The 19,115-nt window shown below is 38.0% G+C and overlaps 1 protein-coding gene across 1 annotated transcript in view; it reads right to left on the reverse strand.

The window, feature by feature from the left end:
- Nucleotides 1-19,115, reverse strand: part of LOC102756642 (collagen alpha-1(XXV) chain) — a 209,248-nt gene that overhangs the window by 34,948 nt on the left and 155,185 nt on the right. Inside the window, exons 17-23 of the mRNA XM_015559760.1 lie at nt 14,991-15,053; nt 11,075-11,143; nt 10,285-10,329; nt 8,300-8,344; nt 7,287-7,364; nt 1,344-1,367; nt 700-744 (exon numbers count right to left, since the gene is read on the reverse strand). Coding sequence (XP_015415246.1) covers nt 700-744; nt 1,344-1,367; nt 7,287-7,364; nt 8,300-8,344; nt 10,285-10,329; nt 11,075-11,143; nt 14,991-15,053 — 369 coding nt within the window. The remainder of the gene's footprint in view (nt 1-699; nt 745-1,343; nt 1,368-7,286; nt 7,365-8,299; nt 8,345-10,284; nt 10,330-11,074; nt 11,144-14,990; nt 15,054-19,115) is intronic.

A 19,115-nucleotide genomic window follows, 5' to 3' on the forward strand; every position in this document is an offset into this window, starting at 1 on the left:
GCTGGCCTGGTTGCCCCCAACTGCCCCCTCCGCCGGCCTGGTCGCCCCACGCAGCTTGCTGTTCAGTCCTTTGGTCATCCTTCACTAACCCCCCTGATGGCCTGGCCACCCCACACAGCCTGCTGTTCAGTCGTTTGGTCATCCCTCACTAACCCTCCTGCCAGCCTGGTCACCCCACACAGCCTGCTTGTTCAGTCATTTGGTCGTCCTCACTAACCCCCCTGCCGGCCTGGTCGTAGGCAGCCATTTTGTGAGGGTGTGAGGGTCAATTTGCATATTACATCTTTTTATATAGGATACTTGGAGGGAAGGATCTTTTTTAGTGTCTGAGTACATTTTCCTTCATTTCTCTTCTAATTAAATACTTTCCTTTCTTCATGCATCACATTTAGTGTTTCTTTACATTTATAATTTATATAAAACTTGTTTTTCCCTTATTTAATATTCTCTTTTCCTCAATGTCTTCCTCCTAAATTGAATGCCATTCCTATTTATTTCCCTTCTTTCCTGATTTCCCTTTTCTTCTGATCCCTTTTCCTTCAACCTAAACCTCAATTTCTATTCTTACCTCCTTTAAGCAATATAGCTGATCTCAGCTCTCCAGCATTTTGTAAGATTGATTTTCAAAGATATAAATATTTAATATAGGATTCTCTGCACCATATGTGGTAAATGGAAATAAGTAAAATAAAGAGTAACCTTTGGCCCTTGTAGTCCTTGAGGTCCAGGTGGTCCAGGGGGACCCTAAATCCAGAAAAGACAAAGTTATAAAAGGGAGTCAAGTCTATGTATTAAATTTTATACTCTAATAAGTATACTACACACTTTCTTAATTTCTAGCACAATCAAATATTTCCTAATATTGATTTGCAAGGAGGAAAATTTCACCAGTTGCAGACCTACTTATATGCAAAAACATCAACAAACACGTAGGCCATAATAATACTGAAGATGCTTTTGAGTTGAACTGCAAGATAATGTAAAATTGCTATTGTCTCACATTCATCTTTTTGGGTTGAGTTAGCTTATTAATATTATCTGCGCCTCTAGACACATTCCTCCCCCCCCCCCCCAAAAAAAGGCATTGCTTGCCCAAACGCTAAAAAACAAACTATGTAATTAAGATAAGGCCAAAGACTTTTAAGAAAATTGACTCTTTTTTTCCTGACTTTTTCACTAAACAGACAAAGTGGTTAAACTGGGGAAAATGTGAAAAAGGTTATTTATATAAGAAAACATAAATCTCATATAAAAACAATTGTTACATTAGTACCATTATGAGCAGCATGCATCAACATCAAATACAAAGCCACACACCACAGAAATCATGCAATAGGAGTTACCGTGACAGTTAAGGTGGTAATCCTCTGTTGGGAAAATGTATTGATAAAGACAGAGTTACCTATTTTGTGTGCCAAAGTACAGTAATACATTTCTGAAACAATAAATGTTTTGAATATGTTTTGGCAAGACTGATATCTCATAAGGAATTGACAAGAATCTGAGAGAATATAATCCTATCTTCAAATGAATAGAATACTAGTATGTTATAAAGATTCCTTTAAACATTATTTTTAGAATTTTATTTAAAAAATCTGTGGATAACGGAAAAAAATAGCAAAATTTTAATTCACCTGATTTTATCATTTTACTTATTTTTAAAAAGAATTGATTTTATAGAGAAAGAAGAATAAAGAGAGAGAGAGAGAGAGAGAGAGAGAGAGAGAACCATTTGTTGTTCCACTTATTTATGTACTTATTGGTTGTCTCCTACATGTGCCCTGAATGGAGATTGAACCCAAACCTAATCTATTGAGCTACCCTGCCAGGGCTAATTCATCTGATTTTAAAAAATTATGTAGTAAAATATTACAGACTAGAGGTTTGTCAGTTAACTGTGACCTGAGAAACTTCATCATTCATATGATCTCTAGATCTTCTAGAATACTTCAACTAGAGCAGCGGTTCTCAACCTGTGGATCGCGACCCTTTTGGGGTTGAACAACCCTTTCACAGGGGTCGCCTAAGACCATCAGAAAACACATATATAATTACATATTGTTTTTGTGATTAATCACTATGCTTTAATTATGTTCAATTTGTAACAATGAAATTGGGGGTCACCACAGCATGAGGAACTGTATTAAAGGGTTGCGGCATTAGGAAGGTTGAGAACCACTGAACTAGAGAAAACTTGAACAATCTAATTGTGTAAGTGGTATTTTTTTCTCTTTTAGTTTGTACCATGTCTACCAGTAAAGATAGAAGCTGACATGGGATTCATCTAATTTCTTAATGTAAAGTGCTAGAGTTCTGTAACAAAATGTATCCTCTGAAAGTACAAATCTCTAAAACACTTGACCCCTAATCTAGGATCATTTTTGTGTTAATCTTTTCTAATTTATGTTTTGTGCTAAATGTTGCATAGGACCTATAACCAATGTATGCAACCAAAGAAGGGCAAACATTCTCCATTGGGTACTCCAATCCCAATAGAGGAACATTATCCAATTGCACGGAAACTTGTGACTTCCAGTTTAGCACCATCCCTTTGCTTTCCACTAATACTCCATTCCAATTTCTGATGTAGGTTGTTGTTGCTGTTTTTTATTATTGTTGTTGTGAAAAGATAATCTTAACACTATCTATCATACCTCAATCACTTGTGGCTTTAGTGACATGATGTCATTATTCCTTAGAAAACAATGTATTTATGCATGCGTATACATATTCAAGTTTGTACTCTGTGATAAAATCTGTTATGGTCATTACAGCTTCAGAGAAAACATAGTAGGAGAAAATCAATCAGTACTTTTTTTTAATCCTCACCCAAGTATATTTTTCCATTGATCTTTAGAGAGAGTGGAAGAGAGAGGGAAAGACAGAGAGAAATACTGATGTGAGAGAAACACATTGACTGGTTGCCTCCTGCACGTGCCCCAACCAGGCCTGGACTGGGGAGGAGCCTGCAACCAAAGTATGTGCCCTAGACCGGAATCCAAAAACAGATACCAGGTACTTTATTCATATGGAATTCATCTAAAGCAAGAGTCAAATTTAGGATTATGAGAAAGCCATTTCTTCGTTTCTATAGGTAAATTAGTCATTTTAAAAAATCTGCTAGAAAATTATAGAGTAAAAATATTTTCTTGTCATTGCCTTCCAATTACACATTGCAATTTTAACTAGAAAACAGAGTGAGCATGCATATAAGCATAACCAATGGACATAAGACACTGTGGGATAGGGGAGGCTAGGGGACTGTCTTGGGTGGGGGGAAAAAATGGACACATATGTAATACCCTTTGTAATAAAAAATAAAATTAAAAAAAAAAGAAAACAGAGTGATAAGGCCTTAGAAAAGGAAATGAACTTAAAAATTGAACCCTTGAAGGTTTTCCTTCAGGTGCCTATAATTCATTTTTTATCTAAACACAAAACTAGTTCTTTTATAAATTTAAAGATAACAGCATGTTTTATAATGAGGTGCATAATAAAAGAGTATTATCAATGGTAACTGAACTATCTAACAGATGGGTTTTAAATTATCTTGTTAAATAACTGTATTTGTGAGACCTAAAAGTTATATAGGAAAGGGCAGGTTCCACCCAGTTCATAGAAGAACAAATGACAAAACACTAAGCTAAGTTCTCAAAACCAGAGTTTTTACTGCCATCCTGAAACACCAGTGTGCAGACACAAAGGAACGTCCTAAAGATGTTTGCTCATGTTGGACTTCTTGTATCTGGCTCTTCTAAGTTAAGGGTACACATGCTCAGCAGGATTCTCGCTTGAAGTTCAGTTATCACCTGAAAGCCAGAATGCTGTTTGTAGGAAAGAAGAAAGGCATGCCATTCGTGAGGCATGATGGGAAACGGGAAGCATGAGCTAGAATGACTAAATTGGTTGAAGATTGGCAGGCTGCTTAGTGACTTATTCCCTGAGATACTTATGCAAATCACTTTAGAATTAGAGGTTATTTCCTTTCCTTTCTGACAAAGATACACACTTAACATCACCCATGATTTACACCAGAGAACAGGTTTAGTTTGAATGCTATTGAGGACTTTTAAAAGCTTGAGTAGGAAATGGGGAAATTTTACTGCAAATTGTGGAAATGCAACCACCTTAAATAAAAGTAATGGCTTATGGCAAATGTTCACATAAATAACACATTTCAATTGAGGCAACAGTAAAATATTTATAATGTGATGTTTTTATAACTGTAAAATACTCATATTTATCTAATTACCCTAGACTTTTTTGCAGAATTTTTAGAGGAGGCAATAGTAAAATGAAACAAAACTGTGAAAATCCAACATTGGGTAGAGAATTAGAAGAATAAATGTCTACTATTTCCTTTCAGTCTAATGGCTATTTAGTTTAGTTCATTTTTTTAAGGGACTCTTATCCACTGGAGTATATAATTAGAAAAACAAATAAATAGTTTTGAAGTGAAAAAATGGCACTATAAACTATTTATAAGCACAACATATAGTTGCCCATAAGAATAATAAAACTTTAGAGGTTGAGACATAACTATGAAACAGTTGATTATGATGAATATTGACTTGTTTACAGTCATATAGAACTCATGCTGAGAAGAAGAAACAGCACAGATATTCTTTCATATCAAGATGCAGGTGTCACAATTTTAATAAAATACAGTGTGTTCAGGCACACCAGCAGATAGGGTTCAGGAGCTCAGAAAATAATCCTAAGTATAATGTTAGAATCTAAAGACTCTTAGAAAAAAATCTATTTAATCAAATCCTCATTTTCCAGATGCAATCAATGAAGTATAGCTACACTGATTTCTCTAAAATGACTTAGCTACTTAGTAGTAGAGGGGAGATCAAAACAGAGATTTTAGTTTGAGGTTAAATAATTCTCTTTCTTAACTAATCAGTTTCTGTTAATGGTACCATAAGTCTGAATTTCTTGAGATAGGAATTGTTCCATTCCAGGCCCTGTTCATGCACAAAATGCTTTAAAAGTCCTCTTTTACAATTTTTTTTTTTTTTAGAAAAATGGCCAACAATATTGGAGCAGTTCTTGGAAGGTAAGACAATGGATATCTCTTAAAGATTGTAGTAAGAATTATGGTGCCATGGGAAGCAGTATAAGGGAAAGTTACAACATTGTTAATAAATTAAGTTTAAGAAGTGTCCCTATATTTTATAAGTAAAAACTTTGAAAACATAGTAAGTGTACCTAACTAACCTTCTTGTTCCATTTCTCTTTTTTTTTTACACGTACCAATGAAAAGACCAGAAAAAGTAGGCTGAGCTGAACATAGATTCTGGAAAAAATGGTAGTTGTAGCGAAAGACTCATAGGAATGAAGGCCTACAATAATTAGAGAATGTTAGTGAAGTCATGAGGATAGGAAACAAACCCCAAACAAATAGAAAATAGCAAATATTTAAGACAACTGTTGAGTCTTTCAAGCAAACAAATGGATTGTACATATGAGATAAGTATACTCACTCATTCACCCAATGACTTTATTTAATATGTATGCCCAGACCTGTGTCAGGCATGTTGGAGGATACAGAGTAAGTACAAGACAGATTTCCCATCACCAAGTAACTTCCAGTCAGGTAAGCAGCAAGATTAAATAACTTATGTGATTTAAAGAATAATTAAACTACTGGGCCCTGACCGCTAATGTTTAAAAGAGGAGGATCTCATCTGGGGGGCAGCAGTGCATTGTTGGAAAGGACTCAGACGGATAAAAGAAAGAAAAGAAGAATGGGATGAACCAGGCAAAAAGTGGAGGATTTTTATAAATAGGATCAATAGGACCACTTCAGGGGAAAATGTGTTCTGGAAAAATAGAAAATTCTGTATAGGAAACAGATGAATATAGAATCTTTAAAGTCAGGTAGAGAAATTTGAGCTTGATAGAGTAGGCGAGGGGGTCCATTTAGGTTTCTGAGAAGATTGAAACCACCAAAATAGTAAAAATTATGAAAATTGTGTGATGTACAGGATGGATTAGAAGAATAAGGAGGCACAAGGGCAGAGGAGTTGGCTGAGGGCTTGTTGCAGTGTTAGACCTGAAATAAATAGGATGTGGACTTGGTGGGGAATGGATAGAATGGGGCAACCTCACAGATAGTTTGAAAGAAAGAAACAGTAGCATCTGGTGAGATATAATGGGTGAAGGGCTAAGGATAGTTAAAAAATAACTCTAAAGTTTCTATCAAGAAATTCAAAGACTTGTGGTATCATTAACAGAAACTGGTAAGTTAAGAAAGGGAATCACTTGGTAGGTGGTTTCCCTTTCGGTAACCAGTTTAACTTTGTGTCTTGGAAGTTGATAATCAATTGTGCACCCATGGAGGAAATATTCCTAGGCAGCTGGAAGTGTATGCAGATCAGACACGGTGTGAAAGATTTGGAAGCAGCCATAACACAGAAGAACATGGAGTGATGTGCCAAGAAAAGATCAGAGACTTGAGGATACCAAAAATTAGGGAATGGACAGAGAAACTGGAAATACAAAAATAGAGTGGATCCATCAAAGACAAAAACTAGAAGAAATGAGAGTAGAGGATCAGAGATACCAGGAAGAAAAAGTTTCAGAAGAGGAAGGTGGTTTAGTATAAACATCACAGAAAAGTCAAGGGTGATAAGTACAACGTGCTTGACCTAGAGGCTATTAGTGACCTTTATAGGAGAAGTTACAACAGACTGGTGAGAGAGGCTAGAATGCAGGAGTCTAGGCATGAAAAGGATGAATAGGATGCAAAGTGATGGAGACATGCCACACAGTCTATGGTTTCCACTTAATGGAAGAAAAAGAATTGAATGGTAGCAGTAATAAGAAACACCCATAGAGGACTTATTCAATGCCAGGCATTTAGCCATTTGCAGCTCACAACAACCCTATCAGGTAGATACTACAACTGTCCTCATTTTAGAGAAAACTGAGGCCCAGGTCATGCATTTAGTAAACAAAAGGGCTGAGATTTGAACCCAGGCATCTTCAACTCCAGAACCTCAGGGCTTTTCATTGCTTTGCTTGGCTTGCTTTGTGGTGAAACAAACACAAGGTTTAAGCCAGGTAAGACTTACACATCTCTGAAGCTACAAAGGAAAGGGAAGATTGAAAATGCTAGGAAATAAAGAGGATGAACTGGGGCAAGCAGAAGGGGACGGGTTCAGAACAGGAAGAGAGTGTGGTTTGAGCAGTGGAGCCCTCTGGAATCCTTGGGGGGTATGGAAGCTGATATTTATGCTCATCAGTGTCACTGTCTGTGGCAGGGAGCAGTCACTTGCCTGCAAGGCTTCATGGAGGTTGCCATTATAGTCTATGATCTCTGTGGCTCCTTGATCCCCCTTTTGACCAGGTGGACCCTATGAAAAAAACCAACCAACAGGAAATAATGTGGGTTAGGCTGGGATATAGAAGGGGCTTTGGCAAAAACAGAATTAGTAACTTGCAGCTCTTGGACCAACAATTCCTGGCTAAGGCACAACCGCACTTTAGAATACATAGTCATGTTTGAATTTTGTCCTTATTTCATAGGAGGTGAACCATTGCTAACTTCCTTGTTTGTGCATGTTAAAGATAGGAAATATGAATAAAAAATAGGTCTGAGTCAATCTCTGAAACTGTTTTCTGAAAATTATAAAATGTAGGCTAATCTGATTCAACTTGTAAACATTCATTGGCTTTATCCATATTTATTAAAGCAACCCTAACCCTTTCTGGTCATTTACAATGCAAAGATTGCTTCCTCATTCTTTAAGAAGATAGAGCACTGTTCTGAGGAAGCTCCTGGTTTTCCCAACAGGAATAGAGTTCTATTGAAATAAAACCAAAGAGGGAATGCAAAGAAGACAAATATCTTTAAAATTTCTATCCTACTCATTGGCTCTGCCACTGAATTTCCATTAGTTATGCCCTAATTCCTTGCCCGTGCTTAACAAAAGGCTCTGAAAATAGGAGTGGTTGCTTTTTTTGAGAAAAATGGAAAATTCTACTAGCTGGATGATTATGGACTTGCTATTGCTGGTTTAGTAGAGGGACGGTAGATCAAGAGTTCTTTAGACCTTCTTCTCTTGAGCTCATTTTATGTGTTAGAATCTATACACTCATTGCTACTTGTAAGTGAAATTGAAAATAATATGAAAGGAGGGTATCAATAAAAATTACACTAGTCTACCTCTGGTACTATTATTGGGCATTAGTAGTCGAGGTGCCTTGTGAAAAGCCACATAGATCCATACTTTAATTCTGGGCATGTGGAGGCATATGGGACAAAAACTGGGAGGAGAGACACACTCACCCTTGGTCCCAGCGTTCCAGAGTCTCCTTTGTCTCCACGGTCACCCTTACACCAGTGAAAAGAGAAAAAAACTTAATTAATAGGAGGACCAACAGTCTAGAAATATCCCAGATCTAAGGATGTATTTAATACCATACAGCAGCACCCTTATTACAAACTTCTGAAGTACAAAATGACAACTACAATAATCACTTACGTGGCAAATGCTTCTTTAAGATACATCTTGCAGTGAATTAAAATCCCCTTTCAGATAAGAGACTATCTTGGAACAACAATGTATATGTTAGCTCTTTCACCTGGGATCTTCAAAAGCAAAGCAAGTGGTTTCCATGACACCCAGTGTACAGTGTTACCCCTCAGACTGAGCTGTGTTTTTGCCTTTATATGAAAACTGGGGCAAAGGAAAAAAGAGCCAACCACGTTGGTTGTCTTTCCTCTGAGAGGTAATGTGTAAATAATCGAGACAGGGAAGGCACGGAGAGCTCACTCTGGGAGAATCAGCAGGGAAAGGTCACCAGGTAGGCCTTCCTCTGATGATGGAGGTTTGAGGAAGAGTTTTCCCGTGGGTACAGGCATTTTAACACAGAGGTGCTGAAGTGGACAGCAGCTAGCTGGGACTGGCTGGCAGGGCTGAAGGTCAGGGGCAGGGCAAACCCAGCTCTCTGGTCTTTTTAAATGCTAAATGAAAAACCTCTGAAGTTCCACTTATGGTGTTATTACCCCACCTGCAGAGACACAAGGAATAGTCCACGTCTCAAACTGCATCCATATCACTCTGAGAACACTCAAAATTCTCAGAAGTCTCAACAGAAACAGTGAAGAGATTTGAACCTGTGTAGATTTGAAGGTTCTTTAAAACAACCTTAAATTTATAGAGACCTTTGTCTAAATGGAATTCAAAGCATTTTGATATATCTTTCTATATATTCCTATAAACTGGGTAAGGACCAATGAAGAGAAACAAGAAAAAGGATTATAATTTTTATCCATCCACATTGACCCATAATAATTACATTGAGAGAATAGAGAATAATTTCTGCTCTGTTTTCTTTATTTCTGTACCAATTTCCCATATTATTAGCTAATAGCATTTTAAATAACATGATTCTGCTAACAATGTATAGATAACAGCAAATATTATAAAGAACATGGTACAGAAAAGAATTTCAATTGGTGGTGAAATTTTAATGCAATGAAAGGAATCAACTAACTTAAAAGCACAGTAGCCCTGGACAGGTGGCTAAATTGTTTGGGGTGTCATCCTATACATCAAAAAGTTTCATGGGTTCAATTCCACATCAGGGCACACCCCTAGGCTGCAGATTCAATCCCTGGTTGGGGTGCATATAGGAGCCAACTGATCTATGTTTCTTCTCCCCTCCCCTCTCCTCTCCTCTCTCTAAACATAACCTATGGTGAAGACTTTTTTAAAAAGCAAAGTATAATTGGAATATTTGTCACAAAGATAGCCAGGAAATGAAAAATAAGATTATACCATATATAAGTTAAATTAGGTACAGTACTTAATTTTTTCCAAAGAAACTATTCTATGAAAAAGGAAATAAAACTTCCCTTAAAGCAGTGGTTCTCAACCTTCTGGCCCTTTAAATACAGTTCCTCATGTTGTGACCCAAACATAAAATTGTTTTCGTTGCTACTTCATAACTGTAATGTTGCTACTGTTATGAATCGTAATGTAAATATCCGATATGCAGGATGGTCTTAGGCAACCCCTGTGAAAGGGTCGTTCGACCGTCAAAGGGGTCGTGACCCACAGGTTGAGAACCGCTGCCTTAAAGAATAGCCATAAACACAGGAACACACAAAAACAAACAAGATGAAACAAACCAATTGCTCTGAAATATCATCATAGGGATGAAATTATTGGAAGAGTTTAATTTAAAACATGGTTCTCTGTGGAAGAGGCCAAAAGCACAGCTCCTGAAGGCCTCATGTAACATTAAAATGATTGTCTGGTTACTGACCTTTGACCCCTTTGGGCCTCTAGTTCCTGATTCACCTTGTTTCCCCTATTACAGGAGAATGTGAAGATGAAAAAGAGAAAAGAGACAGAGTATATAAGAACAGAGAAAAGAAATGATCAGTGACATAAAAATGGAAACACTTCATTTTAACTGCCATAATATATGGCTCTATGTAATGTTGGCTATTAAAAGACTACACATAAATATCATCACAGTATCACTGGTTCATTCCCTGGTCTCCCTGTCAACCTGAATTCCACTATAATTGAAGACTGCCCTCCCACCAGTGGCTGGGAAGAGCTCTGTGAATGATTCTCATTAGTCTCAATAGTGTTTGCATAAATTTCCTTTTCATCAAAGAGTAAATCATTTCCTGTGTATCTAGGATGGGCTATTAAAATAAAGTGTTACCATATTAGTTTGCAGGAAGTTTAGAGGAATAAAGATTGAACAGTCAAATAAATTTCAAGGTGTTATCATCAAGTTACTATCAAAACTAAATACAACACATATCAACATGTCCTCATACGTTTCAATACCCATTGAGTGACAATGTGTTAACGACAATAATTGCCCCTTTACATTTGGATGTGTTATTACGTTTGTTCACCGAAAAGAGAGAAAATTAGGAAAGTTAAATTGTAAAATTCATTTTTTAAAGGAACCAATTGATGTGTATTTCAATAAATTAACATTTGAGGAATTTTAAACTTTAGTTTTATGTTATAAATCAAGAGGCACACATTTCCAAACCAAAGAATTCTTATTTTCCAACGTAAGAATAACTGACCTTCGGTCCAGGAGTTCCAGGCTCCCCTCGCTCACCTCTTCCAGGAGGCCCTGCCTCCCCTCGCTCACCCTGTCACAAAATGCAAAACCGTAAATGGCAACCCTCCTCTCTCTCCCCCTATCCCCAGCTTGTACCTGTAGATTAATAAGTAAGTTGAATAAAATTAAAGAAAGCATATAATTGCCATGTATTTATCCTGTATCCAGCACTGTATTAATCGCAACATGAATTATCTAATCAAATGACTGCTCAATCCATTGCATTATCACTTCCACTTGATAGATAAAGACATGAATTGGTAAATGCCTGTCAAACACCTACATAAGTAAATAGAAAACCCTTAAATGGACCTGATAAGGGCCATCATGATGCCTCAAGTCAGGAATAGACATAGTTTTCATTCTGCAGCCACTTTCTCAGTATTACCGGGATGCAGCATGGCAAAGTGGTTAAGGCTTTGTAATGGCCATAACTTATCACTTATAGTGGCCAGGCTTCTTGTAATCCCACATCCTGGGTCTGTTATTTATCAGTTCTGGGTTTTGAGGCAAGTTAGTTAAGTCCCCGAAGCCCCCGTTTCCTCTGTAAAATACAGAAAATTATAGTACTGATCTCATAACTTATAAATGTAGTACACGACACATAGGTATTACTGCTTTACTTTCTCCACAGCTCTGTGAAGTATGAATATGGCCACTGCCCCCAAGGAGCTAATGACCTACTTAGACAAGGTCCACATAACAAAACAATTAAGAATTCAGGAGTAGCATCAGGCCATATATGAGAGAAGAAGAAACCCCTGGGGTTTTTAATGGTCCAAACTGACCCCCTGAGAGTGAGACTCAAGTCGTGTCCTGAAGGATGAGTAGGTTGTATTTTATAAGTATTGCTGCTTATGACTATGCCCTTAATGAGTGCAGGAACTGCACAAGACACTTCACATGCTTTATCCTATGTAATCCACAGGGCAGATGAGAAAGGCGTTAGTATTCACAGTCTTACAGAGGAGGCAACTGAAGCTCAGAGAGGTAAGTAACTTTCTCAAAGTCACCAAGCTTTTAAAAGGAAGAGCAATAATTTAAAACTGTGCTCCATCTTCACCTTCTGTAGAAATATTTTTGTATGTGATCCTTTGAACATCTCTGGCCATTTTCTAATGAAAAAATGTGTAGTTGTGGAATTGCTGTGTCAAAAAGTATGAACATATTAGAAGTTTGCCAAGTCGCCCTCCAGGAGGACGCCGCCGTTTTATATTCCCTGAGCACAGTAGACTGTCTGGCTTCCCGCACGATGGGCAGCATTCAGTACTCAAACAGGTTGTGAATTCAGTCTGGTGTTAGCTGGGTGATACAGGGCTTTAAATTCCAAGACCTTTATCTGTATCAGGCCCTCTCTGGGAAGCTGTTATGATTTTGCAGGCGAGGTGGGACAGAGCAGTGCAGGCATGAGAGAAAACTCAGGAGGTTGCTCGGCATGAACCAACGGGGGTGGGACAGTGCAGAAGGTGGGAGGAAGGCAGGCACTTGAGGGATGCAGCAGATGGGAAAGATGCTCTGAGAGCTTCCCCAGGGATTAGAGACTGAAGCACTTCTGTTGACATATGGAATTTTTATCTTTAAAAAGTACCATATTTGGCATTTCTCTTAATATTTTACTGCAGAATTCTAAAATAGTAACTATATTAGAAACTAAGCTTGTTTCAGGGCAAAACAGAAAGCTTAGAAAATCATTTACCTGTTATATACCATAGGAGTGGAGTGGCTATATCTTTACCTAGAATCACTTTAAAAAATTACAATGCCCCTAATTGGTTACTGGTCACTTTCTAGATTTACATAATTTGTTTGTTCACTTCTTTCTCTCCTCCCACCCTTCCTCACACACACTGGAAGGTAAGCTTCGGGAGAATAGAGACCATTTTTGCTGCATTTAGTTTTCATTCTCAAGTACTAAAAAAAAGTCTGGCAAAAAAAAATTCTTGGATTAACGAATAAACAGTATCACGCAAAGTATTCTAAATTATTGAGAATAACACTACATTTCTTTAGACTGCTGTAGGTCTCTCCCAGGACTGACATAGATGCTGAGGACACAGCAATGCATAAACAGATTTTTAAATGCCATCACACACCTTCCTTCATTATGATTTCTCTTCACTGTGTTGGGGGGTAAAACACAGATTAATTTATATTTTTAATCTGAATTGAGTGGGCCAAAACCAGATTGCCTAAACAACTGGGAAAAAATCTAGTGTTTGGCTGGAGGAAATGTTTAAATCATCATGACTTTTCCGTTATGATACCAGATTCATGTATGATAGGCAATTTAGCTGAAAAATAAACTTCACAATATTGTTAATAAAATGAATATCCTACCTACATCCCTTCTTGTAGAAATACAAAACAGGTCCAGAACATTCCTCATTTTTATTGGGAGTTCAGAGTAGTGTCTGTGATAAGAGGATCTGGTCTGTAAAATCAGGCTGGGTCCCTCATGAGCAGTAATTAATGGTGAGTGTAGGCCCCGCATCTGGGTCTTTTTTGAAACTGTGGAATAGCTTAACATCGGTGAACCATAGAGGAGACATTTAGGGCTGACCTCCCCTCTCTACGGCCCGTGTTTCTTCTATATTTCCTTGCTTAGCAAACCAAATGCCACCAACATTTAGAGATGAGTTAGCTCCGGCCTGGTTCTCTGAGGCACCGACCAGGCAGAGCTTTGAGCCTATAACCAGGCTGCCTTCCTTCTCTGAGGCTGAAGCCTGAGTGAGTACACCGGCTCTTATATGAACACATTATATGAACACAGAATGCTCCCTAACTCTCTCCCCCCACCACTTCCCCTCTCTCCCAGAAAGTGTGTTTCTGTGTGAGTCTGTTCAGGCTAAAGCAGGCATTCCTCATATTTTGTTAATAAGCCTGACAGCTCATTATGTGAAAATGAAATTGCTTGAAAAAACAGCAATTTTGCATACATTCGACCCAGTGCCCCCTTGGGCCACGCATAGTTTCCATTTACTGGGATTAGAGTTATTTTCTCTTGAGCAGCGGGAATGAGGACGCCTCTGTCAGAACAGACCACGAACACATTTCTCTGGCTCCCGGAAATCAGCCTGGTTTATTTCTGGTGAATGCAATACACATGGAGGCAAAGGCGGCTATGGGTTAAAAAAAAAAAAATGTAGTTTGATTTAATTTTGCCCCTCCTTTGATTCATGACTCTGTCATGAGTAAAGTTCCTCAGAGCTGTACATTTTAATGTCTTACTGGGTAGATAAAAAGAGAACGATAGGCCTGACTGTATCCGCAGCAGCATAATTTTTTATTTGGCGGCATATAGACTGTGCTTTTAGAGCCCTCTCTAGGGTTGCCAAATGGAAGATCATGAGATGGTTTTCATTACAGGATCTTTCTGCAAACGTTATTCTGGATGGATCCTTTTGGGATGAGGCACTTAGGAATCTCTATGACATCAGTACTCCTTGAAATCTAGGGAGTGATGTGGGAATAATAATAATGTTTGATTTACAAGTTTGTCCTAAAATCAGCGATAAGGAGGAGGAGTTGATGAGTTCTATCTCCCCTCCTCAGAATTCCCCCACTTTTCCATATGGCCAGGAAGCTAATAGCACCACATCAATTTAGGAGCAATTTGGGGGACAAGTGGAACAACTAATATATCCCACCTTCCTGTTGTCTTGCCCAAGGCTTCCTAACATTAACTTCCTGTTACTCTATTTAATACGGGGCCTCCATTAGAAGTGTTAGAATGGGTGACAGGCTGCTTTTATTCTTTATGAGGCAAACAGGTATGGTCACCGAAATAGTAAAGTTACCCCCTATTTCTTTCAACACAATGGACAGAAATTTTATGACAGAAAAATTCAGAAAGAAAGGAAGAGAAAGATTCCACTCACCTTTGTCCCCGGTAAGCCTGGCAAGCCTGGCTCCCCTTGAGGGCCAATGAAACCGGGTTCACCCTTTAAAGAGATGGGCATGTGAGACTGTTACCAATTGACAGTAAGTAAGTAAAGTTAAACTGATTTCCTTCTATTGGGATCTCACATCTTTGATTGCATACAGCTTTCTTGCTGAAGTCCAGACACTGCCAATAAAATTAAATAGGTTTTGAGCAACGAGAATACTTTGAGCAAAGCTTTGGAGAAGCTTTAGAAAGTAAAAGTGGCAAACCACCCAGATCAATGTCTTTATAATTTCCTTTCTCATCTGTTGTCCTGTGGCTCTTAGCATTCACCAGGTCCAATTAATTATGTTTGGGTGAGTGTGGTAGGTGGCCTTTAAGATAGGTGTAAATGATCCCACCTCTTGGTATTCATGCCTTTGTGCAATGCCCTGTGCTTGAGTGCAGACGGGAGTGAATGACATGTCTAATTAACAGAATTGGGCAGAATTAATGGGATATCACTTCTGAGACCAAGTCATAAAAAGACTGTGGCTTCCATCTCCAGGGGGTCTTTCTTGTTCTCTCTCACTTGGATCACTTTCTTTGGGGAAAGCAAGCTGCCATACCGTGAAAGCCCTTGGGAGAGGTCCGAGTGGTGAGGTCAGAGGTCAGCCAACAACCTCATGTGTGAGCTTGGGAGGGGACGCTCCACTCAGGTGAGACGGGAGCCCTGCTAACAGCTTGACTGACCCCTCATGGGAGACACTGATCCAGAGGCACCCCGCTGAGCTATGCACAGATTCCTGTTTCTCCAAAATGGTGAGATAATTGTTTGTTGTTTATAGCCAGTTTGGGGGGTAATAATGATATGCAGCAATAGATACCTGAATGTTGGATGTGGCTAGGGAAGAGATTCAGGAATGTTCAGCATGACAGAGAAAATCTCTGCCCTTGCCCTCCCTCCGTAACCTCTTCTCCACTTAGAGGAAACCCAGTTGTGGTATACTAAAACATGTATTTGGTCTTGTTCCTGGTCCCTTGCACAGAGCTCCTACAACCCTTTGAATTTCCTGAGTGATAAGAGTAACAGGAGCATCTTTTGTTATTCTTGACAATCCCCTTTCAAACATACCTGAGTTTATGCTAATAAGGTGACTCTTGGTAGGCTCCTAGATAGCTTCAGGATGGAGCTGTGATAGGAGGAAACTTTCAGCCCTTTGCCTCCTCTCACCATCTCCAAAGAGGGGAGAAAGGCTGGAGACCGAGTTCAATCACCAATGGCCAGTAATTTAAGCCATTGTGCCTACAATGGAACCTCCATAAAAACCCCTAAACACAGGGGACTGGAGAGCTTCTAAGCTAGTGACCACATCCATGTGCTGGCCGGATGATGCACCCCAACTCCATGGGAACAGAGGCTCCTGTGCTCCAGACCCTTCTGACCTTACCCCATGTACCTCTTCGTTTGGCTGTTCATTTTTATCTTTTATAGTAAACTGTAATATTAAGAATGGCATTTTATTGAGTTCTCTGAGTTGTTCTAGCAAATTATCAAACTAGAGTCAGAGCAGGTTGTGAGTACCCTTGAATCTGTAGTTAAGTCAGACAGAAGTCATGTAACCAGGGGCCCCCGTTCTGGTGGTCCATGTCTGAAGTGAGGGCAGTCTTGTGGGACTGAGCCCTTCAACCTGAAGAGTCTGATGATGACTCTGAGTAGTTAGTGTCACAATGGGATTGAGTTGTAAGACACAGTTGGTGTCAGGGAATCAGAGTTGGATAATCGGTGTTGGAAAAGATACTATGTATTTGGTGTCAGTGATCATATTTTCTTGACTAGCCATAAAGTTTTATTTTCTTTTTTAAAATGTGAGCTCAAATGTAAGGTAATCTAACTTCCTAAAATCGATAAAGTTTTAAAGTAAAAAATGTAATGGCTCTGTTCCCATAAATTCTCTCCCCTCCCCCTCAATGAATTATTTCTGGAACAGTTCCTAATGTTGATACATTTGTTTTTTTCCTAAGGTTGGGATATTTCAACATTTTTTTTTGATACTTGGAGTTGCATTGTTAAAATACACTATATAAAATCTTGGGTCTTGGGCGAACAAAAAACGGCTATCACCACCACAAATGTATCAGACTGGCATATAACTCAAATGGATTTATCTCTGGCTCTGATGTGGCTGGTACTAGTTAAGAACAAAACAAGGTGGAGGGGAACCAATGCTTTACTGTAAGTTTATTTTTTGTGAAACTTCTATAACTCTATTCTATCTGTCCCCGCACCCTTACACACATTGGAAAGAAGAATCTAAACAAAAAATTTGGGGTGGATCTCTTAATGGTCTAAAATGAAAATCAACTATATTCAGAGAAATCATGATGACTATTCTACTTCTTGTAAAAGAGTTTAACTTGTTACTTTACACAAAAAAATCATATGGAATAGATTTATTTACAAGTAAAATATTTCTCCCAATAAAATGATATATATATAAATATATAAATATTCCCTCTCCACCCTCAAGAAATAAAGTTGTATTAAAGTCAATGTGAATCATTAGGAATGACTTACTGGCATGGAAACATAATGCAAGTTAATAGGTTGAAAGTTTACATGTAGACAAGACTCTTGCAATATCTTCAAGTAGAAATAAAATGATCTCACTGTTTAGCAAAGCAATAGGAGCACCATTAAAGCATACTAATAAAAGAGAAGAAAAAAAGCAAATGCTGCAAAAATGTATTTCTTATTCATGTTAGTGCTTAGTTTATAAAAAGAAGAAGCATGCAGTTTCATAGTTCACAAATAAACAAATAAGGATTTGTGATCTCAGTGACCAGACTAAAGTGGCCCTTTCTTCATTTTTAGAAAATAGAACATATTTTATCCCAAGTAAATATATAAAAAGTTCCTTTAAACAGAATGGTCAGAGGAAAAATTTAAGAAAGCACCCACCATACCCATGTACTTATTTATTTCAATGTATTCAAGGGGAAGAGAGCATATTTAACTTTAGGACCACAGACATATTTATTTAATTCCAGAGCTCTCAGTGACTTCAGAGACAGCTCCATCCTCTCTATGGGGAGGAAATAATCATTGGTCTCTTCTTTGTCTCAGGTTTGAAGGACATTATTGAAGTAATTAAGGCATAAATAAGTCTACTCATGATTCAGCTGGTTGCACTATTTTTTACCTTTCAAAACTTATAACACTTACCCTTATTAGTGTACATTGATACACTTCAGATTCCACATGTCACCTAAACTTTAAGAAACTACCACTTGTAGAGTTTGGATTAGTATCAAAGAAGAATACTCTTAATTTTATGAAAAGTCTTTATTAAAATAATCTTCCCTGATCCATTTACCTATCTGCATGTGGCTGGTTCTCCTGTATATACTTCAACCAAAACAACAAATTGCAACAGATAGAATGCAGAAGCAGATATGAGAATCTAGATATTTTCTATTAAGCCAGACATTAAAAAGACTTGCAAAAAATAAAAAAGTCACTTCTCTTCCTTTTTTTTTTGAAGATTCAGTTATCTTTCATAAAACACATGACCAGTTTTAATTAGCACATAATCAGTTTTTTAAATTTCTGGGTTTTAATTTCTAGTACAGAAATACCAATAGATAGAACCTACATAAACAAAAACTCTTTAATCCTGATTTGTAAGTGTGTAAAGGGATTTAGAGACCAAAATGTTTGAGGACTATTGGTACAAAGTCAAAGAACTGAATTAAAGCCTGATTTTACAAGCTGGAATCTTGACCTGCCATATAACAGAAGATTCTGGCATCATTAATGGTGGCTTAGTTAAGACTTATTATAAAGATAATGTAAGCAAAGCCCTTAGCACTGTCTCTATAATGAGGCAAGTGAACAATAAATGTTTGTTATTATTGTTGCCCTTATTATTGGCTCAAAAATTTTGTCTATCATTATTGTTAGTAGTAATCCTATCTAATAAAAGAGAAACATGGTAATTGGCATACGACCGCTACCCTTCCCATTGGCTAATCAGTGCGACATGCAAATTAACTGCCAGCCAAGATGGCGGCCGGCAGCCAGGCAGCTTAAACTGAACATGAGGCTTGCTTGCTTCAGTGACGGAGGACTCCAACGTTC

This window comes from Myotis davidii, unplaced genomic scaffold (assembly GCF_000327345.1).
Source record: "Myotis davidii unplaced genomic scaffold, ASM32734v1 scaffold1755, whole genome shotgun sequence".
In the NCBI taxonomy this organism is placed as follows: domain Eukaryota; kingdom Metazoa; phylum Chordata; class Mammalia; order Chiroptera; family Vespertilionidae; genus Myotis; species Myotis davidii.